The sequence below is a fragment of the Falco naumanni genome, chromosome 5 (genome assembly GCF_017639655.2).
Source record: "Falco naumanni isolate bFalNau1 chromosome 5, bFalNau1.pat, whole genome shotgun sequence".
NCBI classification, from domain to species: Eukaryota; Metazoa; Chordata; class Aves; order Falconiformes; family Falconidae; genus Falco; species Falco naumanni.
This window is the reverse complement of record NC_054058.1, coordinates 863,877-888,538: the sequence shown is the minus strand read 5'-3', so window position 1 is coordinate 888,538 and position 24,662 is coordinate 863,877. Positions and strand designations below refer to the sequence as shown.

The 24,662-nt window shown below is 54.9% G+C and overlaps 2 protein-coding genes across 2 annotated transcripts; both read left to right on the top strand.

Moving 5' to 3' along the window:
- Window positions 1-45: 45 nt before the first annotated feature.
- On the top strand, window positions 46-12,158 carry P3H3 (prolyl 3-hydroxylase 3). The gene is given in 16 exon segments (XM_040593884.1): window positions 46-1,200; window positions 1,202-1,381; window positions 1,885-2,037; window positions 2,759-2,948; window positions 3,076-3,207; window positions 4,110-4,243; window positions 4,517-4,606; window positions 4,953-5,005; window positions 5,184-5,242; window positions 6,406-6,530; window positions 6,655-6,750; window positions 7,719-7,869; window positions 8,041-8,158; window positions 10,551-10,626; window positions 11,043-11,183; window positions 11,460-12,158. Coding segments are annotated over 16 exon segments (2,478 nt in total). The 5' UTR covers window positions 46-630; the 3' UTR covers window positions 11,670-12,158.
- Window positions 12,159-13,447: 1,289 nt separating this feature from the next.
- On the top strand, window positions 13,448-24,226 carry GNB3 (G protein subunit beta 3). The gene is made up of 10 exons (XM_040593888.1): window positions 13,448-13,924; window positions 18,565-18,666; window positions 19,180-19,218; window positions 19,388-19,494; window positions 19,602-19,665; window positions 19,769-19,931; window positions 20,031-20,097; window positions 21,016-21,217; window positions 22,338-22,554; window positions 23,328-24,226. Exons 2-10 carry the CDS (start codon window positions 18,610-18,612, stop codon window positions 23,432-23,434), a joined length of 1,023 nt encoding a protein of 340 aa, XP_040449822.1. The 5' UTR covers window positions 13,448-13,924; window positions 18,565-18,609; the 3' UTR covers window positions 23,435-24,226.
- The last annotated feature ends 436 nt before the right edge of the window (window positions 24,227-24,662 follow it).

The window sequence follows — 24,662 nt, the reverse complement described above, 5'->3', positions numbered from 1 at the left end:
TAATGAAGCTTCTTCACAGGCTTCTGGAAGGGAAAGGCGGAATGTGCGAGGCTCCTTTCCTCCCTCTCCTTCCCTTTCTTGTCAGTGCATGGAAGGCAGCAGATGCTCAGCAGCCCAAGGAAGGGAACGAAGCGCGTGGAGGAGCTGTCACGGGAGTCTGGGTGAAAGGTTTTCCCTGGCCGTTTCAGGGGACACTCGGGCTGCCTACAGCTACGCAGGAGCGGCCTCTGTGTTTTCTGATACTGCTCAGCAAAAGGTATTGCTTTGAGGCAAAGGCTTGAAAATAATTAAATTCTCTCCAAAAAGACCCGGAGCCGTAACACCTCCTTTCACCAGTGCCAGCTGTTGGTTCCAGTGGGAACACTGCATGGGAACACGGCGGCCCACACTTCTCACCCAGACGGGAAGGGTGGCAGAGCCTTCCGGGGGAAGCCCCCAGCCGCCCACGCCGCCGAAGCCGGGAGTGGTGAGGTCCGGAGCGGGCTCCTGGCCGCCAAACCCTGCTGGCAGGGCGCTGCAGGGTAGCGAGCGGCGGCCGGGCCCTGTCCCGCCCGGTGCCGGCTGCCGTTCCAGCCAGGGGCCAGGGCTCGGCTGTCGGCGGGCAGCCCTTCGCCTCCAAAGCGCTTCCCCATGCGAGGGGACGGTCAGGCCGCGCCCGCACCGGCGGAGGGGCCAGCCACAGCCGGCGGGGGGCACCGCGCTGGGCCCGGGGACCCGGGGGGCAGCGCGGGGGCCGCCTGGCACACACCGGCCTGCAGGACCGTGCCGGGCAGCGCTGGGCCCGCCCCGACCCCCGGCAACGGCGGCAGGGCCCGCCGGCCCGGAGGGGGCCTCGGCCCCGGCCCCCCGCCCCCGCCCAGGGGGCGGCCGGCCTCCCGCCCACCGCGGCCGCGGCCCGGCCCCCGGGGTGGGCTCAGCCCGCGGCTCGCCAGGCTGCCGCCCCCCGCCTCCGCGGCCATGGCGTCCCTGCTCGGCCTGGGGCTGCTCCTCGCCGCCGCCGCCGCCACGTCGCCGGGCCGCCTAGTCCCCTACGACCTGCTGTACGCGGACGGCGTGCGGGCGTACTTCGCCCGGGACTGGGGCCGGGCGGCCGAGCTGCTGCAGCGCGCCCTGCACAGCTACGCGGGGCTGCGGGCGGCCCGCCGCGCCTGCCGCGCTGCCTGCCGCCGGGAGGCGGCCTTCCTCGGCGGGCCGCCGGCGGGGCCCCGGGCCCTGGGAGGCCGCGCTCTTCGGGCGGGTGCTGCAGCGCGCCGACTGCCTGCAGCACTGCCTGGGCCGGCGGCTGGGCGCCGCGCCCTCCGCCCACCGCGCCAGCCTCGCCATCCGCCGCGACTTCCAGCAGCGGGAGCCCTACAACTACCTCCAGGTCGCCTTCTTCCAGGTAGGGGCCGGGGGCGTCCCGCGGTGGGCGCTGCCCCGGGCGCTGGGCAGGCCCCGAGGGGCTGTGGAGGCCCGAGCCGGGGGCTGCCGGCTGGGAGGGTGGGCCGGGGGCTCTGCTGGAGGGCTGGGGGGTGGGAGGGGCAGGGGGCTCTGCTGGAGGCTGGAGAGGGGGTGGGCAGGGGGCTCTCTTGGAGGGCCGAGGGGGGGTTGGGCAGGGGGCTCTGCTGGAGGCTGGAGAGGGGGTGGGCAGGGGGCTCTCTTGGAGGGCCGAGGGGGGGTTGGGCAGGGGGCTCTCTTGGAGGCTGAGAGAGGGGGGTAGGCAGGGGGCTCTGCTGGAGGCTGGGTGAGGTGGTGGGCAGGGGGCTCACCAGCCCACACAGGGGCTCTCAGGGCAGCGTGGGGAACAGGTGCCCTGTGGGTGCATCCAGGAGCATCTGGGTCGGGGGGGGTGAAGGGAAGAGGGCACACAGCGGTGTGACAGGCGCCGCCGCCTTTTCTCCGCAGCTGAAGAAGCTGGATCAGGCGGTGTCCGCCGCTCACACCTTCTTCGTCGCCAACCCCCAGCACCTCCAAATGCGGGAGGACATAGAGAAGTACCGTCGTATGTCAGGGGTGAAGTCAGACAATTTCCGGGACCTGGAGGCCACACCACACTGGGTGAGGGTTCGATGCAGAGCGGGGCATCAGCAGCGCTTATCCCATCCTAGCGACCAGTCTGGGACCCTGATGTCTTCCCATATAAGGTCCATGGCTCAAGACAGGGCTCCCATACATAGAATCATTGAGTGATTTCGACTGGAAGGGACCTTAAAGATCGCCTAGTTCCGATGCCCTGCCGTGGACAGGGACACCTCCCACCAGCCCGGGTTGCTCCCAGCCCTGTCCAGCCTGGCCTTGAGCACTTACAAGGATGGGGCATCCACTGCTTCTCTGGGCAACCTGCTCCAGTGTCTCACCACCCTCGACACAACAAATGTCTTCCTTAACACTGATATAAATCTACCCTCTTCCAGTTTAAAACCATTGCCCCTGTCTGGTCGTTACGGGCCTTGGTCAGAAGTCTCACTCAGTCTTTCGTATAAGCCCCCTTTATATTTTAAAAGCTGCAAGAAGGTCTCCCTGAAGCCTTCTCTTCAGGGCGAGGACAGACCATTGCAAGTGTGATAGAGAGACTTTCTGGTGACAGTTAGGGCAGGCTGCAGGGCCTTGGAGAAGAGTATTTGGCTTAAGTCCAGAAGATTTGCTGTCGCGGCGTGGTGGGCTGTGGATGATCAGGCAGGCCCCTAGATGTCAGCACTACCCTGTGAGCAACTCAGAGTCTCAGGGCATCCTTTGGTGTCACCCACACCGATGGGGGACCTGGGTCTGTCCTTTGCAGGAAGCATATGAGGCTGGGGTGCAGCACTACAATGCAGATGAGTACGTGCAGGCTGTGGCCAGGCTGGAGGAGTCACTCACAGAAGCACTGTCAGCACTGGAAGAGTGTCGTGCCCTGTGTGAAGGGCCTTGGGAGGATGAGGTCGAGGAGGAGGAGGAGATGCAGCCTGGCCTGTACGAAGCCATTGCAGGTAGCGTGAGAGGCACAGAGGGTTGGGTAGGAAGGCCATGTGCCCCACACTGGATATGCCCAATTTCCCTGTGCTCCTGTCTGGAAGAAGTGTGAGCTACTGCCTTTCTTGCTCCTCTCTCTTGCAGCCCATTATATTCAGGTTTTGAAGTGCAGGCAGCAATGCGTCCTTGAGATTGCCACAAAGCCAGGGCGGATTTCTGCCACAGAAGATTTCATACCCTCTCATCTTGATTTACTGCAGTTTGCCTATGATCAAGGTGAGCAGAGCTAGACCCAGCAGGTTATGCTGTGGTATCCCTAAACTTGCCCTTTGCCTCTGGACCTGGAGGGCAGCATGTCATGGGGACAAGTGGCACACTGACCTGTGCCTTACCTCTCTCTACCCCTGTCTGCTCCCCAACTCTTCCCAGAATCTCTCTTCTCTTGCTCAAGCCTGTGGCCACCCTGGGAGAGGTCCCTTGTGATCCACTTCAGTCTCCCTGTGCAGCTTCTGTGATGGGTGGCTGCTGCTACTTCTTTCCTTCAGCACGCCCCATTTCAAGTCCTGGCTCCATCCATCTGCTGTGTATTTTATACCCTCCTTTTCAGTACGTGGCTCCAGACCAGATCCCCACTTCCTAGCTAGAGCGTGTGCGTGCATCTCATCTCAACAGTGGTATTCCTTCTGAGTCAGCTCTGCCTGCCCTCACTGAACTGATGGCCTGTTGTGACACTGGTCGTCCTGTCACCCTGTCACTTTCACATGTCCCTCAGTTCTCCTGAATGCTTCTGCTCCATCCCATGCTGACCCAGCTGTCTCATCTCCTCTGTCAGACCATTGGTAAAACTTGTATCCGAAAGACCCCTCATCATGTGTATCAGGTGGGGGAAGTGGGACCATCTTTCTTTCAAACACATACATACTTTTTCTCTGTCTCCTTTGAACAAGTTCCCAATAAGTGTTTAAAGTGAGCCCATTCTTCACCAGGGTCATTCCCTGTATTCTCTGCCCATCGTTGGGTAGACTCCCAACTAGGCAGGGATTGATGTGTGCTCGGTGTAAGGCCTCCTGCTACTGGACCCCAGCTGGGGCATTGGGTGCTGCTGGGCTAAACGCATTTGCTGCTAACATCAAGCTTTGAGAGACTTACTTGTTTGTTCTGTTCTGTCCCTGCCCAAGTTGGGAACCAGACACTGGCTGCTGAATGTGCTGCTTCCTACTTGCTCTTCTATCCCACGGATGAGCTGATGTTGGAGAAAATGAGAGAGTATCGCACAGAACTGGGAGAAGACACAGCTATCACAGCCAGACAGGTAGTTACAACCCCGGGTCTGTACTTTTTGGCCCTCTCCTGTCCCATACAACAGGATCACAGTCCAGGAGACAAAAAAGGAAACATGTTTCACTGTAGATGCATGTCAAGCCCAGGACTGAAGGAACGAGCCTGAGTTTACTTCTATACCAGGCTCTTCAGGACAGAACTGGGCTTTCATCGTGCACAGCAGTGTGTTGGGGCAGGTTTCTGCCGTGGAGAGGGATGGGATTGTCTTTTGTGGCATAGTTTGACAGGCTCTTTCCTTCCTTAGAATATTGAACATTATGTGCAGAGATCTCTGATGGAGAAGAAGTTGATTTATTATGCAGTGGAGCATCTAGGAGGAGCGTTTAACGACCCTGTAAGTAACAGTATCATCTTAATCTTCCTGCCCTGATTTCACCAAGACAGTTGCCAGAATTCACGTCAGTAGCACCTGATCCAGAAGGGATCAGATGCTGATGAGAAGGTCCCCCAAGTCCTTATGAGGTGGACCTTTAAGGCCTTTTTGCTGCTCAAAGACTGAAGTTAGTTTGAAACTGCTGCTGTAACCATATCCATTAGCCCAATCTGGCTCTTGTCAGAAGCAGGCCAGAACCGGTGGTCTGGTAGTCACTGGAGAAGTGGGACAAGGAACTGGCCGTTTGACATGAACCAGTGTGGGACAAGTTTGTTGTGTATTGAACCATCTGCATTTGTTCCTACAGGATCTTTGGACTCCAGATGACCTGATTCCTGAAAACCTCAAGGGAAAACACAGGTAAGGTTGGCCAAGTCATCTGGAACTGAAATATAAGTGTTGGAAGTAGGGGGTGGTACAATATACCTGCTGAGGAATGGTCAAAACAGGAAGGATGTGAAATGCTACCGCAGAGGAGGGTTAGGTATAGCTCTGTGCGCTGACAGGCCTGGTCTCTGTTTTTTCCTTTGCTTCCGAGAGAGGATCAGGAGAAGCAAAAGCAGCAAACTCTGGATGTGGAAGAGTGGGAGAAGAGGGGTAAGTGAAAGAGCTTGGAGAAGGACTGGGATTCAGTCAGCCAGGCTTAGTCAGACTAAGTACTGTCTTTTCTTCCGTCCTCCGACATTTGAATGCTAGATGCAGACTGACTCGAATGGCTCAGCAGGTCTTCTCACTGTTTCTTTTCTCCTTCTTCGGTGCATGTGTAGTCTTGCAAAATCTCACTGCATACATGTCTGGGATGAGATTTCAAAGAGCACTGTGGCTGGAGAAGCTGAGAGCAGTGATGCCTGAATACGTGACGTGCCTGTGGACGTGCAGATCCCTGTTCAGTGTGGCAGGCATGTCTACACCAAACCTGGTTCAACTCCACTAGCTCGACTTCAAACAACAGTTTTTGTGAAGGAGACAAGGAGACGGGGCTGGGGAATAGAAACTGGAAATAGGCTATTCGGCTTGGGCATGTCTTTCCCCGAAAAAGACAAGTCCAAATAGTTTGTGGCTGAATGCTATAGACTGCAGCGCAGTGTCCCGTGTTCTTGCTGGTCCTCTGTTCTTACGTGCGGACAAGCAGCCTCTTGCAGGGCTCTTTCCTGGAGGCTTTGCTTGAAGTGACCCCAGGTGGTCCTCTGCTGTGACACATGGGGGAGCAGGTCGTTCTGAGGGCCTGAGTGCCTTGGCATTCCTGACCATCCAGGGGTCAGAGGCAGGGGGGTAAAAAGGCCAAAGACCAAATCACCAACTAATATCCTTTGCTTCTCTTTGGGGCTGAAGAAAATAGATTCACTGGAGATAATCCTGCGATAAGATGTGTGATTGAAAGGAGAGTTGATGGAGGTGTTTACCTGCTTCTTTTCTCCAGAGCCTCACCCCAGTAGGCTGGACCTGTTCTGCTGCTGCGATCCACAGTGCACTCAACTTTCCCCAGCTCCCTGCTGCTCTCCCAGCAAGCCCAAAGTTTCCGCTGGCTCCTGAAGCACTCGCTGTAGGCCAGCTTCCTCAGCTGATGCTCTGGTTCCCCTGAAGCATGTGAGGGGTGCAAGTGGCCCAGGTCTGCGAGGAGTGGGCACTTCTGGGGGACTGTCCTATCTTCTCAGAGAATGTATAGTGTCTCTCCACTTCTTTATTCAGGCTGGGGGTGGATGTCTGAGGGCTTCTCATCCAAAGTTTCCTTATATTCATCTGTACTTGCTTCTTGACAGGTCCTTTGCCTTTTGAGAGTATTGCTGTCACGATGGATTCCCGCCAGATGAATGGGACCCAGAGGGTCGTATTTGACAGAGTGCTGACGGAGTCTGAGTGCAAGGACCTTCTGCGGCTGACAAAGGTGAGACCTGGGTCTTGTAGGAGCTCCTGTGTGCATACTTTCCTCCTCAGCAGGCAGGGTTGCAGTGCTTCCATGGGGGATGGGTGGCAGCCTCATGTGTGCCATTTGTACCCTTCTGTTCCAGGCAGCAGGAGAAGCAGGAGATGGCTTCCGGGCGAGACGGTCGCCTCACACCCCACATGAGAGATTTGAAGGCTTAACTGTTTTGAAGGCCGCACAGGTAAGCGGTTCTGTGAGACTGCTGCCTTCTTGATGGTCCAGAAAGAGTGTTTGCCACCCGCACGTTTTTCTCTGTGAAGTGTATGCTGGATGAGGTCATGGGGGTGTTATCTTCCTTGCAAGCACATGTGTGGTCTCCCCACCCCTCATCCTCCATGATCACATGTGGGCACGTTGTACACGGTGGGCCTGACAAGTGCTTTCTCTTCTGTGAGACAGGGTTTTGGGATTGCTACTTGTCCCTTAGCAGTGGTCTTACAGACAAGCTTAGCTTAGAACTGGAGAATAAAGGTGGAAGGAGCCTCTGGAGCTGTCTAGTCTGACCTCCTGCTCACAGCATGGCTAATTCCAAAGCCAGATGAGATTCCTCAAGGCATTGCGCAGGCAAGTCTGGAATATCCCCAAGGGTGGAAATTCCCCAGCCTCTCTGGGCACCTGTTTCAGTGATGTACCTACCTCTCTTGGGACAATGAAATTTTTCGTTATATGTAGCTAAAATTTCCCCTGCTGCAGCTTTTGCCTGTCACCTCTCATCTTTTCAGCATGTCCCTCTGAGGAGAGACTGTCTCCATCCTCTGTATAACCCTCTTTTAGGTGACAGGAGACTGTTGTTACATCCTCCTTTGGCCTTCTCTAGGCTGGAGAAACCCAGCTCTTCCAGCCTCTTTTTCTAGGTCGTGCTCCAACACCCCTGCCATCTTAAGGCTCTTCACTGAAGACTCAACTCCAGTTTGTTAGTGTCCCTTGCATACCCAAAATGATGCTGCATTCCAGATGTGGCTTCATGTGCTGAGCAGAAGGAAAGAATTGCTGTACTCCTGCCTTGTATTTACATGAGAAAACATGTTCTGTTCTTGCATGTGTGACCAGAGGAATTTACACAGCTCTCTCCTGTACTGCATACGTGTATCATTTCTTAAGAGTATCTTTGTATGTAAGTATTCTTACAGGCTTGGTTTTCACTTGCAGCTGGCCCAGAATGGGGACGTGGACTGGAGAGATGCCAAATTGCTTCTGCAGGCGAGTGAGAAGTCGCGGAGAATCATAGAGTCCTATTTTACTCCTGGAAAGAAACTCCATTTCTCATTCACACACCTTGTGTGCCGGACGGCTGTAGACGGTAACAGTTTCACCCTGTTAGTCCCTGTCTCCTGGAGAGTATCCTCAGTCCCAGCCACGTGCTCTCAGGAGTGTCTCTTCCCTTTTACTCTCACTGTGCCCCTTTCTCTCTGCTTTATTCTTTCTTGAAACTGAAAATGCCGGTATTCTTTTTTGTAACTTCCCTTTTCAGAGGAGCAGGAAGGCCGCATGGATCTTAGTCACCCTGTCCATGCTGATAATTGTCTCTTGGATCCTGAGGGGCAAGAGTGCTGGAGAGAGCCACCTGCCTATGTGTACAGGGACTACAGGTAAGAGAAGGGCACCTGCATTAGATCGTGTGGAGATCAGAACGCCTCCCTGGCCCCGTCAGAGAATGAGCTCAGCTTATAGAAATGAGGTGATGGGTTGTTGGCTCAAAGCCAGCCAGGACTGTAGCATCAGGCAGAGGCTGCACCAGTGGCTTGAGAATGAGGTGTGAAACACCTTCCCTAGGTTGGGGAGATGATCTGCCCTTTCTCCCTTCTCACAGTCAGCGTTAACAGAGAGCAGAATGAGGCTGGGAGGCTGCACAGACTAGAACCATGATAGCAGATCATTGCCTTGTGGGTCAACCACACTACTACAGTCCGCTGCCAGCCCTTATGACAGTCTTGTTTCTTCTATTCGAGTTCTGTCTTCCATGGTTTTCCATGCACTGCAGGAGAGAGACAACCAGGCTCCTTGGATTTCCTTTGTTTGAGCAGTCAGTGTACTTTGACTATTCTCTCCGTTCATCTGTCTCAAGGTTCACTGCCAGTGCTTTGTGTTGGGTTTTTCCATTCCATGTGAGAGTTCTTTTCCAGCCTGTGGCAGGTTTTGTTACTCTTCTGTGAAAGAACCTGAAATATATTTTAAAGATGTTGACAATTGTTGCATGCTGTAGCTAAGTGAGGTCAGTTCACCGCAGTTGATTCCTCCTATTTACCATCCCATCTCTGGGCATCCAGGAATCTTCTTTGCCTTTTCTTTGAGTGGTAGCTGTACCTTGAGCAGAAATCCTTTCTGAACAGCCTATGGTAAGGGTGTGGGACTTGGAGGGAATTCCAGTATCCTCGAGTCCATTTCCCTTCTGATACTGAGTTGGTATAGTCAGATTACAAAGTTACCAGGCTCTGTCATGTAACTGGTTAGATCTCTGCCCCTTCTGTGGGAAAGCTGTCCTGCCACCTCGCTCCTCCCTGGGTAGTGGGCTTCTCTAACTTCTGCTCAAATGTATGTTAAAATATCTTCCTGGCATCTGTGCCACTGACCTATTTCCAGGAGTATTCATGTCCTCTTGCAGAATGATTTGTGAGTGACCAGCCAGCTCACAAGGGCCGAGCAATTCCAGTGTCCTTTTGAAAGAGGTCCTTGTGCTCTGGGCTTCCTGGATTGCTTCTTTGTATTTGTGCTATGGTCATTAATGAAACTATTGAACAGGATTGGGCCCAGGCGTCCAAGAGTCCGAGTGCTGCTCCTCCAAGCGAACAGTACTCCTTTCGGTGCCAGTGGTGCACTAGTCACTGCGTGCTGTTCACGTGCTCTTTTTCACCTTCTCTGTATTCCTTAGTAATTTGTTAGTGGAACTGTTTTGAGTACTTTTACCGGAGTCCAAACTGCTGAAGATCAAGCATGTTGTCCTTCCTTGGGAAATAACTGTTTTGTCAAAGATTGTGTGGCTAGCCCAATCTGCTTTTAGTAACCCCACATTACATTTTAAGACTGTTCTCTATTTACCTCTTGTCCTTCGGTTACCCTTCTCCTCAGAAATGGAGTCTAAAGCCCAGCAGACTCCTGAGGTCAGGCTAACAGGCCTGTTTATGCTTCAGCCCTGCTGCCTCTTCGGGCGGGTGAGAGCTGCCCTTGCTTTTCTCCAGTCGTGTTACCACACTTCAGAGTCTTACTAAAACCCTGTGGCAGAAGAGCTATAACTTCCTGGGTTCCAGGGTTGGTAATCCTCTTGCTGTCCTTAACGTTTTGTTTCAGCAGCCACAGTATTGATTTCTGTTTCTTTCTCCCAGTCCCATTAATGAGCCTCTCTTGCTCCTCTGACATTTTCTATCAACTTAATTGAATACCAAGAGGAACTCAAGTAGTTTGTGGTCCATTCTTTCACCTGGTTGACTGTGGTCTCGCATGCACTACACAGTTGCTTCAGTACTTCTTTTTTAGTCTAACATATTAGTAAAGAAATGTCTTGGTTTAATTTTCTTTTTTGCATGCACTGAGCCTCTTTTTGACCATTCTTGTGTTACCCTGAAATTCCCTGACTCTTAAGACATGGCCTTCTTTGCTGATCAGCCTCCTTTTCCAGGCTTTGGATTATTTCCAATCTCAAAACATAGACGGCGTCATACCAGGTCAGAACCAAAGTCTGCCTAGCCCAGGGCATTGTCACAACAATGCCACAGATGCATGCTGCAGAGGATTAAAACCAAACCAAACCAAACCAGGACAGGAGTGTAGAGCTAACTACCTGGCACGCTCTCCTCGCCTTCTGCGGCTTGCAGCTCACAGCCTCCTCTGAGCTAGGTGCTGCTGTACTTCAAATTGATTCTGTTAACTGGTCTACTCGATTTTTGAACCACTGGTATCCACAGCCTCCTGTGACAAGAAGTGTGGGGAGACACCTGGGAGGAATGACCTTCACTGTCTTTATGTCCTCTTCCTTTTCGTCCACAGTGGCATTCTCTACCTCAATGATGACTTCCAAGGTGGGGGCCTTTTCTTCACTGAAATGGACACTGTGACTGTCACAGTAAGTCTGGGACTGGCCAAAAGAAGGAGAGAGGACTGAGGGTGAGACAGTCTGGGTGGAAGGAAACCAGTTGGTTATTGGATCCCACCACTCCAAAAAAAACAGTCCAGTGCTGGTGCTGTGGCAGATTCAAATAGTGGCAGCTAAAGGCAAATTGAGGCAAACCACAGACAGAGGAGAGGTTAACTCCTTCCCAGCTGAGATGTTCCAGCCTCTTGCAGTCTGTGGGTGTCTGTGACCTGCGTTGTCCCTTTGATTCTCTCTCTGTCCCCAAGGTCTGCCTTGCTTATAGACTGGCAGTGGGTGCCTAGCAGCTGTCTGCTCTTCCGTGTTCCCAGAGGCAGTGTGACCTCTGTAGGACTGTGTACCCCAGAGCAGGGGGGCTACTGGCTTCATTGTCTCTTCTCTCCTGGCAGGCTAAGGTGCAACCTAAGTGTGGGAGGCTGGTAGCCTTCAGCTCTGGCAAGGAGAACCCCCATGGCGTGTGGGCAGTGAGCCGTGGAAGGCGCTGCGCCATTGCTCTGTGGTACACGCACTCCCAGGAGCATGCTGAGCAGGTAAAGGACCATGCTGAAGAAATGGATATGAGTACCTCCAAGCAAGAACAGATCGCCCTGAGGAATGGCTTGTGGGCTTTCCCGTGGGGCAGGGGCTAGTGCAGCAGCGGGGGGCCGTCCTCTGACCAGGTGCTGGGTGGAGGGGCCAGCCTGTGATGGGTCCTGCAAGGGAGAACAGGCTCTGAGGGGCTTGGATGGATGTGGCAAAGATGAGATGTGTCTTGTCAGCCCCTGCAGGCAGAGCCAAGATTCTAGTAGTCATATCTGTCTATGCAGGAACGGGTGAAGGCGGAGAAGCTGATGGAGCAGAGAGCTGTGGAGCAGGACCGGCCTGATGGAGAGCGTCGGGGGGCTGATCGCAGCGGCAGATCCTCCGCAGAGCCTCCTGTTCCCCGCGGCGGAGCCAGGCCCACGAGCCAGAGACAGAAGCCTGGCTCGGGCGGGACACAGCAACCCAAGGAGCTGCGGGCCAGAGATGAGTTCTGAGCACATGGGGCCCCAGGGGCAGGACTGGCACACACCATGGCCTGGTGGGTTGTGGTAGCACCGGGACCACGGAGGCCCGTAGCGCAGTGTATTAGCATGCTAGAGCTGTAGTGATGGGGAGGGATGCAGCTTTCTTCTCTGTGACATCCCAGCAGCTGAAAAATGGGTGCAGGGACAGAGTATGAAAGTCGGTGACACCAGGAACTTCCTTCCCTGCCTCACCAATGTGTCTGTCTCACTCAGAAGTGAGAAGATCGGGTCTCCTCACCCGACTCCTCTGAGTGCCAGCTTCTCTGTCAGCCAGGGCCAAACCTGAGGGGCAGGAGGAGCCTGGGGTCTTTCAGCGAGGGCTGTCTCACGTTAAAGAACTCAGAACGGAAGCCTCTGCATTTCCTAAGCGCCTGTAAACTCCAGAACCTCACAACTGGTCTGAGGGAGGGAAGGTGAGGGACTGTGAATATATGGAATAAAAGCAAAATTTTGGACACAGATGTTGGTGGGAGCTTGAGTCTGTACACCAGGAGGGAGACATGCACACTTGTTGCTGATGGAAATTTAATTAACCAATTATGGAAAGAGATTGAGCCCTCAGTGAAAGAAAATGAAGTGTTTGCCCAAACGCCAGCTACTTCCAGTGGGGGAGAGCACTGCCGTGACTTTGCCCTGGATAGGGCGGGGAGTGCCGTTACGAAAAACCACTGTTTGCTCATGTGTCCCCGCAGCAGGGCCTCTTTTTTTCCCCCCTCCCTTCCCGTGCACCAAACTGCCCCTGAAAACAGAAGAGATATTTTGTTTATCATTTTCCACCCTGCTGTCACTGCACAGGGGATTAGTGTCCGAGATGGGATTATATTGTAGCCAAACAGGAATTGAATGGGGTGGATATGGAGTATCAAAAAGAGCACTGACCCTTTTCCTGGGAAGCATTAGAGCCAGAGATCAATCTGTGGTCATGACATACATCAGGCCTTGATGAGAGTTGTGCGTGGAGACCCCAACAGCAGTTCAGGTGGAAGAAGTCTGTAGGGTCAGGGCCAGTGGTGTAAGAGGTGGGTGAATGATTCCCCTCGTCACTGTTGGCACAGGGCCCCTGCTCCATGGAAAGGGAAGTCTTTCCTCAGTGCTTCCTTTTTCCCAGCGCTTCCTTAACGTGCAAGCTTGGGAAGTCTGCATTGGCAACCCTTTTTGGCCCTTGTCCTCCCCAGGGTCACGGCAGAAAAAGGCAATTTGATAGGTGCATTTCAAATTCCCTGTCCCTGGCGAGAGGTCCATCACATCCCAGCGCTCGTGGGTCCATCCTGATGATTTACGTGGGGGTGCTGGACAGTTCCTGCTTGACGAGGATGTGTTGGGTGAGGGGTCACTGTCCACATCTCTGGCTTGCTTTGCCCAAAGGTGGCTGGGGTGATTAGACTGATGGCCTCCTGACGTCAGATGAGATCCGTTAAAAGGTATTTATCTCGGGCTTGGGCCAAAGCCGTGGGAGAGATTAAAAGAGATTGAGGCCAAGATAATCCCCTCAGAGCATCCCACTAAAGTGGCTGCCAAAAGGCATGCCACCAAATCTTTTGCCACCCCTGGCCCCTGTGCCCGGTTCGGTTTCCCCCATGCAGAGCCCAGCTTGTTGCTGCGGGGGGTGTGACCCCAGCTCTGCCACTGGTTTTCCCTCGGCAGAGGCACCGTGGGTAGCACCATCCCTCTTCCCGCTCTGCCCAGGACACGAGTGGCATGCTGTCCCCAGGAAAACGGGAATTCCTGTGGACTGTGAGGTGCAGCAAGCCCTGCCCCAGTGGCTGATAATCCTAGCCTGTTCTGGCTAATCTTTGCTTTATTAGTTTGTTGCTGATATAAACAGAGTGAGTCAAATCCAACTGTGATGGTTTCTTTCCCTTCAGGAGCAGCGTGCTACTCTTTTTTTCACCCCTCCCCATCCACCTGCTTTGCATTACGTCCCAATCCGATTTCCCCAAGTCTCTGGTGTCTGATTTAATTTGCCTGACGCTGCTCCTGGAATCAGCCCTCCCCCAACCCCTCCCGTCCACAGCCTTCCAGCTCCCCATGGGGAGATCAGTCCTGGGAGAGGCTGAGGAGCAGAGAGGGAGCAAGGGACTCGCCGGGTGGACGGACAGGACCGACTGGAGGCCACGCAGGGACGAGGGGCTTCTGGCTGGCGGGGAGCTGTTCTCGGCTGGGGAGGAAGGCTGTGAGGGTCCCATCCAGGGGGGACTGCAGCACACCTCGCTCTACGGATCCTGGTAAGGATGCTGCCTTGTTGTGGTACCTCAGGTCACCTTGGTGAGCCTGGTACTTGGGACCCTGCGTTTCTTGGTGTGAGCCTACGGGAAGCCTTTGTACGAGGGCTGATCCCATCAGGGGATGGGGGAGGCAAGATAGCGGTGAGGAAGGAATTGGGGTTAGCGCTGAGATGTCGTTACAATGATGAGGGGCTTTGGACTGGGATGGGGTTGCTGGTTCAATCCTTGGCAGGTAGATCTCCCCAGACTGGAAGAGGAGGGTAACACCTCCCCTGTGGGACCAGGCACAGTCCCGCACTCCTGGTGTGCCCCTGTGCGCACCCCTCCACAGCTGGCTCCTTTTCTGGATGGAGAAGGCGCCCTCAGAAAGCAAGGAGCAGAGCAGGATAATTTTACCTTGGCCTTTGATCTCCGTCGCAGGAGAGGGGGATCATCTCTGTATCCGGCTCTGCAAGGAGCCCAGGGTGACCAGGGCAAGCATACGAAGCCAGCCAGGGATTACAGAGACCCAAGGATGCTGCCTAGTAATACTCTGTCCTCCCTCCTGCACCTTTCTTTCCCTTTTCTATTTCCAGCCCTCTCCTCGTATCCCACAGGGGGGTCACTCCCTCCCCCGTGCGTGGGAAGCTACCTGGAGGATAGGAAATAAAGGGCTTCACCCTGGCTTTGTTCCCACCCACCACTTGCGTCCCAGTCCCTACAAGGTGGCTTGGTAAGATAGTCCCTGGGGTGAAGGCTGGGCCCCTGCCATGGCATGGGGCAAGGGGGACAGCCACTGCCCTGAAAAGTCACTGTGTGGCAGCAAAAGGCAGAAGGCAGATGATCCCAGGTCCCCCTCGGGCTCACACCGCAGCAGAGGCGCTGGGTCTGCCATGGGCAGACACCCAGGGGGTCGGGAGAGCTCTGGTTGCCCACAGGCAGGAATGCTAGAGCAGGTGCCTCCAGAAAGCTTGTCAGAAAAGGCAGGAGGGGGAAGAACTGTCATGTTGGAGAGCAGAAGAAATGAAACATGGTCTCAAAAGCCAAGAACTGTGAACTTGGGTGAGCTCAGACCAGGCAGAGCTCAGAAGAGGGCTGGCGTGAACCGACTAAGCCCAGGCTCTGGCTGCGCCATGCTCCTCAGTGATGCTCGTAGGACGCACGACTCTAGACTGGTGCTGGTGCCAGGGTCCTCCTGTCAGTAGCTCTTTGCAGTGCTGGGCTTGTGGTGGTGAATTGCTTTTGCAAAGGTACCTAAGGACTGATTTCCTCTACTGCGTAGCATCCACCTGGAAGAGCCCTTGCTTCCAGAAAGCACTGAGCATGCACCAGTTATAAGCCTTTCCCACTAAAACCAGGCTGGGCCACTACCACGAGCAACTGCGAGCTGATCCGTGGATCCACAAGAAATGTGTATCCCTAAGGCTCCGCTGGTCACAGCAGGAATACGCCTTGGCCAGACTCCCAAAGTCCGTTCCCCTTTCCTCTGTTCCTCCACATTTGGTTCCCCCATTTCCTGTCCTAAATTTACATGGCCATGATGAGCTGCTCTTTTGCACGCCCACCGTGGTCCTCCTGGGAGGCACTGCTCTCCACTGGGGACCAGGTAACTCACTCTCCACAAATTGCACTGGGACATGCCTGGTGGAGGCGACAGGCGAAGCTGGAGCTATTATTATCACTTATCTATGGCTCCTTGTCCTTCTGAGGATGAGAACAATTCCCAACTTCATTTAGAGTGTTGCCTCTAAGGGATTTAAAGGTTCGGACAGAGTCCTGAACCTGAGCTGCACCTTCTCTATATTTAGCCCTTTTTATCCGTCCCCGACATTGTGCCCCTGCCATTTGATCTGCCTGCCGGCTCCGAAAGCCCCTCATCTGGTTGTGCAACTTCACCACCTGGGAACCATTGCTGCCGTGCTAGGGCCAGAGTTGAGAAAGAAACACCCGGGGAAGGGAAGAGAATAGTGAAAAAGCAGGAGGAGAGCTGCCAGGAAGACTGGGGGTCTGATGGGTAACAAGGAGGACATGTGCAGCTGGCGTCACCTGGGGCAGCAGCTGGAAGAGAGAATGAGGCTCCCATCTCCACGCAGGTCTGGGTGGGCAGAAACAGAAGTCCACAGAGACAGAGCAGGGTGGCTGGAGGGACAGTGGTCTCAGATGGCCAAATGTGAAAGAACAGCCTGGGGACTGAGCTGAGGAGACTGGAAGGAGAGAGCTGGAGGGAAGAGGTGGCCCTGCAGGAAAAGGCGATCTGACACCCATGGCTGATGGAGGGGAGGTAGGATCAGTCCTAGGGAAAACTGAGAAAGGGGAAGGTGTGACCACAGCGGTAGGGCTGGTCTCCCCAGGGTGGCTGGAAGTTCAGAGCTGCTGCTTGGCGTGCTGGTAGGCAGCGACCGGAGCGGGACGTGGTCTCCACAGCTTGACTGCGCACCGAAACCGGGGGCACGTGCCACAGGGTGAGGAGGGCATGCAGCCTCCTGCTGAAAGCTGCCAGGCCTCCCCAGCATCTCCCCACTCTGTCGGTCAGCTGAGAGATGGAGAAGCTCAGGCAGGCAGCTTTCACGGCCAGCATCGCCCAGCCAGGCACAGCCTTGCTAGGAACAATGGTCATCACTGTTCTGCCAAAACAAGAGAAGGGAAAAAAAGTGGAAAGGGCCCAGCTCAGGTGCTGGTCTGTCCTCATCCTTCTGCATAGCCGAGGCTGGCAGCCCCAGGCCACTGCTGTGGCACATGCCTGTGGGCTCTGGTAGTCCCCGGGCTCCCCTGCAGGTCCCTCACCACGTGCAGGGGCCAGCAGACCGGGCCAGCACCGGGTCCAGCCCATGGGCAGGGGGCAAGGAGGAGGCAGCAGCGCTGCGGCTCCGTCCAGGCTGGCAGGCAGCAGGTACTGCTCTTCCCCTGCAAAGTACAGCCTGAACTAGCCTCCCCCTGCAGCAAGCTCTGCCTCCCAGGGCCCAGGGGGAACCTGTGTCTCCCTGTCCTTTGCTACACACAAAGCCACGCCACAGGAGTCACTGACTAAGCAGGAGCTCACTCTGCCTGGAGGCCACGGGGATGCTCAGGGGAAGGGGTCCTGGAGGGAAAACCCAAATTGCTCTACAAAGCAGCGAGCAAAGGTGGGGCCTGGGAGCGATCTGCCTGTGATTGCCCCTAGCATGGAAGGACCCAGAGCCCTCTTGGCTGGAGGAAATGAAGCCTTTGAGCAAAAAGGCCAGAGGGGATGGAGGCGACATGACCCACAGGGACTAGGAGAAATTCTGCAGAAGCTGCTGGAGCATTTCTTGGCCTTGGGGCAAAGCGCTGGTTTTAATGAAGAACAACACCTGGAGCACATCTGGACACTCACACCTACCTGGGAGAAGGATTGAAGCAATGAAAGACCAGATCTGTCTACAGGAGTGGGAGAAGCCAGAATCACTAGTGACGCTTGAAGTGTATGTAATGAGAAAAAAGAGAACAAAAACAGAGATGCTGTATAATCGTATGGTGCACCTGTATCTTGAATATGGATTACAGTTCTGGTTCGCTGCTCTCTCCACAATCCTCTATACTCTATAAACAAGTCAAAAGGACTTAGAGAACAACAGAGGTAGTAGAATATAATGGCTTACATGGGAGGAATAACTAAGTGTGGTCTGCAGTCTGGAAAAGAGATGGATGAGGATGGATATGACAAAGATTGGTAAAATACTGCACAATGCTAGGGTGAGTACAGACCAGTCATTTGCCCTTTCTTCCCCCTAAGAAGCTAGGGACCACCAAGTGGAACTAGTGCCATTTGGGAGTAACAGAAACAGGAACTTCTCTGCAGAGCTGCCACTAAGCTGTGGAAGTCACCACCATGGGGCATCGAGGATGCTAAACTTTGACATGGGCACAAAAGCTGTGTGGATGAATGCACAGAGGAAAAGTCCGTCAAGGACTTGCATATAGTAACACTGCCTCTGGCTTTGGACGTCAGTGAAAAGCTGGGACCAGGAAAGTTGAAGCACCATTACCTGGTTATGTTCTTAGATCCTTCCCTAGACATCTTTTTTCCTTTTTTTTTTTTTTTCCTTTTTTTTTTTTCCTTTTTTTTTTTTTTTTTTTTAATGAGAAACATGAAGGGAACCCTGACAGAGCACCTCAGCAGCCCTCAGATTTCCTTGATGGTCAAAGAGGCAGTAAGCACTGCCTGGTGATGCTTTGCCTAGGACAAATCATAGGAAATAGTCACTGGGCTCCCCCTGCCATGTTTCCTCCTCCCAGAGCCGAGGTGGACAGCTTGGCCATGGACAGGGAGAAGCCAATGAAGACGACCCAGGGATTTGCTAGGAATTGGAATAGGGAGATTGAAAAATAAAGAGGTGAAGTAACAAGTGTGGCCAGAATCTCAGCAAGAGGCTCTGGAGGTCTTCAGCTTCCCAGGGTACGTGTAAGCAGGATCCAAACCTAAATGGACCTTTGATCAGGCCCAGTACGATCTTCCCCAGTGCTGAGGGTTTTGACCAGCTACAGCATGACATTACCAAGCCTTAATCAGCTGTTTGATAGCTGGTTATTGAATAGCTTAAAGCGGTTCAAGCCTTTATCAGAGATGCCTATGTCTGCACAACTGAGCAGCTGTATTAGTGCCCTTCCCACCTCACTCCTCTTCCTTTGGTTTGTCTCCCCAGAACCAAGGCTGCCCCACGTGGAGGAGCCACCCCTAGGTCAGAAAGATGGGGGAAATGGAACAGATGAAGCAGGAGGCTGAGCAGCTGAAGAAGCAGATTGCGGTAATGCTGGCAACAGTCATGAAACTGCTGAGAGAGCATCTACCCCCGCCCGTGCCCAGGCTTTCCTCCTCAGCCACAACCTGGGAGCTGATCTTTCTCCACCTACATCCTTGGGGCCCTCTGCAGTTCTGCACAGCCCTTTAAATGCCAATGGAGATCTTCGCTGGGGGTGGGGGAGCAGTGGGAGGGGAAGGAAGAGAAGAGCGGGCACTGGTGTCGTGTCTGCAGGGGGACAAAGAGTGCCGTGTGTCCCCAGGGCCCCCCGTCTGGTGTTCTGCCAGACAGGAGGATCCATGGAAAGGGTGAGGCATGGGGAACTGGCTGCTGGGCAGCTTTTGGCTCACCCTCCCCATGTCTGAGTGGTGCCCAGGTGCCCTAGTCACAGACCAGGAGCCCCCATGTTGGCCACAGTTCCTACTTCTAGCAGCCCCCAGGCTACGCCCCTGAAGTTCGCTTGCCATTGACTGCAACACGCAGCTTTTTGTGTCTCATCTGCTCTTGTCTCCTCTCCAGGATGCCCGGAAGGCGTGTGCAGACACAACGCTCGCTCAGGTGAGGGGCAGGGCGGGCTGGGCAGTGACCGTGGGGGGGGTCAGCTAGCACCACTGCCAGGGGAACTCTCTCCAGTTGGGAAGTGGAGTTAGGGGGCAGAGATGTGGGGCACAGTAAAGCTCCTGCCAGTCCAAGATTAGATCTTTCTCTCCCCCGGCTCTTTCCTCAGATTGTGTCTGGAATGGAGGTTGTTGGCCGCATCCAGATGCGGACCCGAAGGACCCTGCGTGGGCACCTGGCCAAGATCTACGCCATGCACTGGTCCACAGACTCCAAGTGAGAAAGATGTTGCTGACCGGTGGGGCAGCAGCACAGGGGTGCGAGGGGCCAGGAGGCTCTGATGAGAAGAGAGCTGCTAACAGCATCTTGTTCCTCTCTTGCAGACTTCTGGTCAGTGCCTCACAAGATGGGAAGCTGATTGTGTGGGACACGTACACAACTAACAAGGTGGGCGTCAGCAGCGGGTGCTGGAGGGGGTCCCCTGGGCGCTGGCACCCCTGCCCCACCCTCTCTGCTGCCAGAGTCCCAACGTGCTTTCTTGTCCTCCCAGGTTCATGCCATCCCTTTGCGTTCGTCCTGGGTCATGACCTGTGCCTATGCCCCCTCAGGCAATTTTGTGGCCTGCGGGGGCCTCGACAACATGTGCTCCATCTACAACCTCAAGACTCGTGAAGGCAACGTCAAAGTGAGCAGGGAGCTCTCGGCCCATACAGGTGCGCGTTGCCTGCCAACAGCCCGCGCACCCTCTGCTTCCGAGCCTCCCTCTTCCAGCCCTGCCCCGTTCCTCACATCTGCCTGTTCCCGCTTCCCAGGTTACCTCTCCTGCTGCCGATTTCTTGATGATAACAATATTGTGACTAGCTCCGGAGATACCACATGGTGAGTGTTATCTTCTGCATCCTGGTGACATGACCCCCGGCTCGCGGAGGCGCAGCAGCAGGCGCAGTCCTCTCGCTCTGCAGCACGCCGCTGCTAAGGACGAGTTGCTTCTGCACGGGGGGCCGCAGTGAGCGCCTCAGGCAGCCGGATCTGTTCTTCCTCCCATGGCAGAACAGGGGCTTCTTCTCCCAGCTGAGGCCAGGTCAAGACGTGGGTCTGTGGGTGGAGCAGTAGGGACCACGCTGTCAGCGCTCACAAAGCACAGAGTCACTTACCCCGGGACAGAAAACATCACAGATTTATGTGGAGCCCACGTACGAGTTCCACATCTCAGGTCTTGACCACTGTGCAAGGGACACCCGCAGAGCCAGTGCCTGGAACCTTTGGCTCCTGGCTTTCACGGTGCTGGGACTCCGAGCGCTGCCCTTACCCACCCCCCAACCCCAGCACCTCCTTTGGAAGAACCTCTCGGCTAAGGACGGGTCAGGATGTGGCGCTTCCATCAAAGATCAGGCTTAACGGGGCTCATTTGCCTGGCTGCCATGTGGGATCCCAGCAAGCACAGCCCGTGCATCCTACGGGCGCGGGTCAGGGCAGAACCTTTTTCAGCCATTCGCCTGCGGGTCCCTCTTACCCTCTCTCAACATTCCCTTCAGTCGTAGGGGTTACGGGAACGCAGCCAAACCGACGCACCCGCAGCCTCAGCCTGCCTCTGCTATAGCAGAGGAAACAGCAGCAGCAGCCGAGCAGGTGCCGCCTGCTGCTCCCAGCTGACACAGCGATGCTCTGCCCTGCTCCCCCTTCTCCCCGTGCTGTACCCAGGCCCCGGCTCCTCTCCTCTTGCCGGGGGGGACAGGTCTCAGCCCAGTGGCGGGTTTGCTCTGCCTGGCCTGGCTCTGATCCTCTCCTTCCCCACAGCGCGCTCTGGGACATTGAGACGGGGCAGCAGAAGACTGTGTTCATGGGTCACACTGGAGACTGCATGAGCCTGGCCGTCTCCCCGGACTTCAAACTCTTCATCTCTGGGGCTTGCGATGCTACTGCCAAACTGTGGGACGTGCGGGAGGGCACCTGCCGCCAGACCTTCGCAGGGCACGAGTCCGATATCAACGCCATCTGCGTGCGTATGCTGTCCGCATGCTGGGCGGGCAAGGGAAACGGAGGGTAGACCAGCTCCGAAACAGGGTCTGGGGGCAAGGTTGGAAGAAGTCACAGTCACGTGGGGAGCGAGGGTCTTGGGAGACCCTGGCCCTATGATCCAGCCTGAAGCGGGGAGGGCCTGAGCTCCCTGAAGTTGGGAGGCTGGCTCTTCCCGGGCACCAGAGCACCCAGGTCTGACTCAAAGCACTGCTCGGCCATGGCCCGCGCACCACGGTCTGCGGGGCTCAGCGCCCTGCCACGGGAGCTGGTGCAGCTTTGTTCCCAGCGGGAGCCACGCTCCAGGCACGCTCCAGGAGCCCTGCCGCAAGCTGCAAGCCAGGCAGCAGGAATCCCTAACTCAGTCTTAGTCAGCTCTGGGCAGCAGAGTTGGGAACTTGGGATCATGGGGTGAAATCTCCACAGAGGGCAGCACAGGCATCTGGGGGCACTATCCTCCTCGGCGGCAGGGATCCAAACTGGGAGCCCTAGAGGTGGCAGGACAAGAAATGTGCTGGTTTGACACAGCACAGGGAGCCAAATGAGCCTGCCAGCTTCCTGCAATGTCTGCTGCTTCAGCCCCCCTCCACCACCTTCAGTCAACACAGCTTTTCCCACCTGTCCCCTGGCCACCCTGCCAGCCCTATGGTTTTCTGCCATACCTGCTCCTGAGCAGCCTCTTTTTGCTCCTCAGAGCACAGGACACAGAAAAGGTGTGAGAAGGCTGGGTTGTAAGGATCGAACAGAGGCAAGCTCTTAGCTCTGAATCATGCCAGACCCCATCGGGGGACAGCGGGTGGACACTTGTCAAGCCCCAAACTAACAGCTGGAGCTAAAGAGACAATAAACCTTCCCCGAGCACTGGGCCATCTTGCAGTAGGTCTAAGCCCTAGGTCACTGGCTTTCTTGAGGTAGACAGGGTTTACTAGGTCTGAGGAGAAGCATCAGTCTCCCCTTTCAGCAGACTGAAATGTTATGATTCAGTGGCTTGTCCCACTGGGTTTTCCTACCTCCATGGCTTCCTGGTGGTTAGCAGGGAGGTGAAGACTTGAGGAAGGCTGTAAGGCACAACCTAATTAAAATCCGGCGTGTGCCCTCCTCAGTTCTTCCCGAACGGTGAAGCCATCTGCACCGGCTCAGATGATGCCACCTGCCGTCTCTTCGACCTCCGAGCAGACCAGGAGCTCATCGTGTACTCTCATGAGAGCATTATCTGCGGAATCACATCAGTCGCCTTCTCCCGCAGCGGGCGCCTCTTGCTTGCTGGATACGATGATTTCAACTGCAACATCTGGGACTCCCTGAAAGCAGAGCGTGTGGGTGAGTGGCTCCTGAGGTCCCTCTTTTGTTCCCTGCAAAGTCTTCCGTCCCTACCAAGGCAAGAAAAAGGATTTTATTTTTTTTCCGAGGGACACACCCTGTACTGACTGAAACCCAGCAGAGCTTCCTCACACTCAAGGGAGCACACCAGAGCTAGTATAACTCTTTTGTGTAGAATTATTGGTTTTAATGTTAAGGAAGCCAAGCCTTTAAACAACATCATTGTTTCATGGGGGGAAAGAGCATTAAGGTTCCTATTAGTTAAAACTCGTAAGCACCAGTAGTATTTCCTAACTTTCTCCTAGCCTGGACGGTGGCTTCCAGCTACTCACAGTGCCACTTGGCAGCCGGGCACCGAGCTGAGCGTGGACCTGGGCTTCCATCCAGCATCTTTGGGTAGTCCGGGATGCTCACACACAGACTACACCTGAGCACCATTTTTCTTTCAGACGTAGCCCCTAGCGCCTCTGAAAATCTATAGCACAGCCCAATGGCATTGCTATTCCTCAGTGTTAGCAAGGACGCCGTCCCTGCTGAGTCCTGCCGTGCCCCAGGGTGCAAGGGTGCAGCCAGCCCTTCCCACCAGCGTGCTTTGGCTGGCCCCACAGGCAGTTGTTCATGCCCCACACAAAACCCCTTCTGCACCTTTGCTTTCATTAGCCAACAGGTATGGGCACACAGCAGGTACACCATGTGTGTCCTCAGCACAGTTAACCCTTTTGTCTCCCCAGACCCCACTTCTTTTCCTGACCTCTGTTCTTCCCACCTTGTAGGAATCCTTTCGGGCCACGACAACAGAGTGAGCTGCCTGGGGGTGACAGCAGATGGCATGGCTGTTGCCACCGGCTCCTGGGACAGCTTCCTCAAGGTTTGGAACTGAGGCCGGTGACAGAGAGGGAACAAGCAGCGGAAGCACAGCCCGCAGCCTGAGCCCGTGCAAGCAGCATCGTCAGCTGAGCACAACAGAAATGCCTACCTACCACTCCCGCTTGTCTCTAGACACAGGTCACTTGTAGGGGTCTCCCAGAGTGAAAGGGAAAGGAGAGGCTGGGGAGCAGGAGCAGAGGGAGCTGGGGAGCAGGAGCGCACATGCGCTGGCCCTTCTCTCCACCTCTAACCAGCAGTTTCCAGCCTGGTGCAGGCTTGAAGACCTGCAAGACATTGTTCATTATGTCTCAGGATTTTACAGTGCAGTTCAGACACCCTGCATTTTCCTTCAAACATCTCTACCCACCTTGATGGCCATCCTTCAGAGGACCCTTCATCCAACACCTCTGTCCCAGGCTAAGCTCTGTCCCTGATTTAACTCCAGCCAGCTTCTCTGTGCAGCTGTCCCATAGCCCTGCAGACAACCTCAGAGAGATACTGGGCTTGAGATTTCTATTATGCAACCTCAGACAAAAAGTTAATGTAAATTGGGCTCATTTTCCATTGGGGAAGACTTAGCTCGAAGTCTTGTCTATGCATAAATGGGGGAGAGGTAGCCCTCAGACTTGCCAGAGTACCAGGGAATATATTATTCTTACTTACTGTCTGCTTCTTGCTGTTCCTTCTCTTTTTGCCTCACTCCTGCATTGTGCGGTGACCCTGTCTAAACCAGTAGCCATCAGCCCCTCTTTCCGAGCCTGTTATAGAACTTCATAGCCCAGGCAAATAAAGAAAGCTCACATAAGCACCGCAGGCTGTGTTCTTTCCAGCATTGCTATGAGCTACTGCAAACGTAACTCCCCTCCCATGAACGCTGCCTGCTAGCCCTGTCCAGAGAACATCTCACCCACAGGCCCTGCTCTGCCTTGAACCCCCCCGGGGAGTGCACTCCCCACCTGTATTTTAGTTGAGGAGAGGCCGTTAGCCCTAAGCCTTGCTGCCCAGGAGTGGGAACAGAGAGCTGAAAAATGCATCCTTGCAAACCTGAGAGGTTTGAGCTCAATTACAGGTCACAGCCATTATATTCAGACTCTCTGCCACTTGCTGCCTCATAGCAACATCCTGGGGTGCCAAGGCTCTGCTAGGAAGAGTTGAAGGTCCACAAGGTGTAGCAACTTAACAGAAGGTCAAGATATTAATGGACAATACTATCTTATCTTGGTTTAGAACTCACCCTCCGT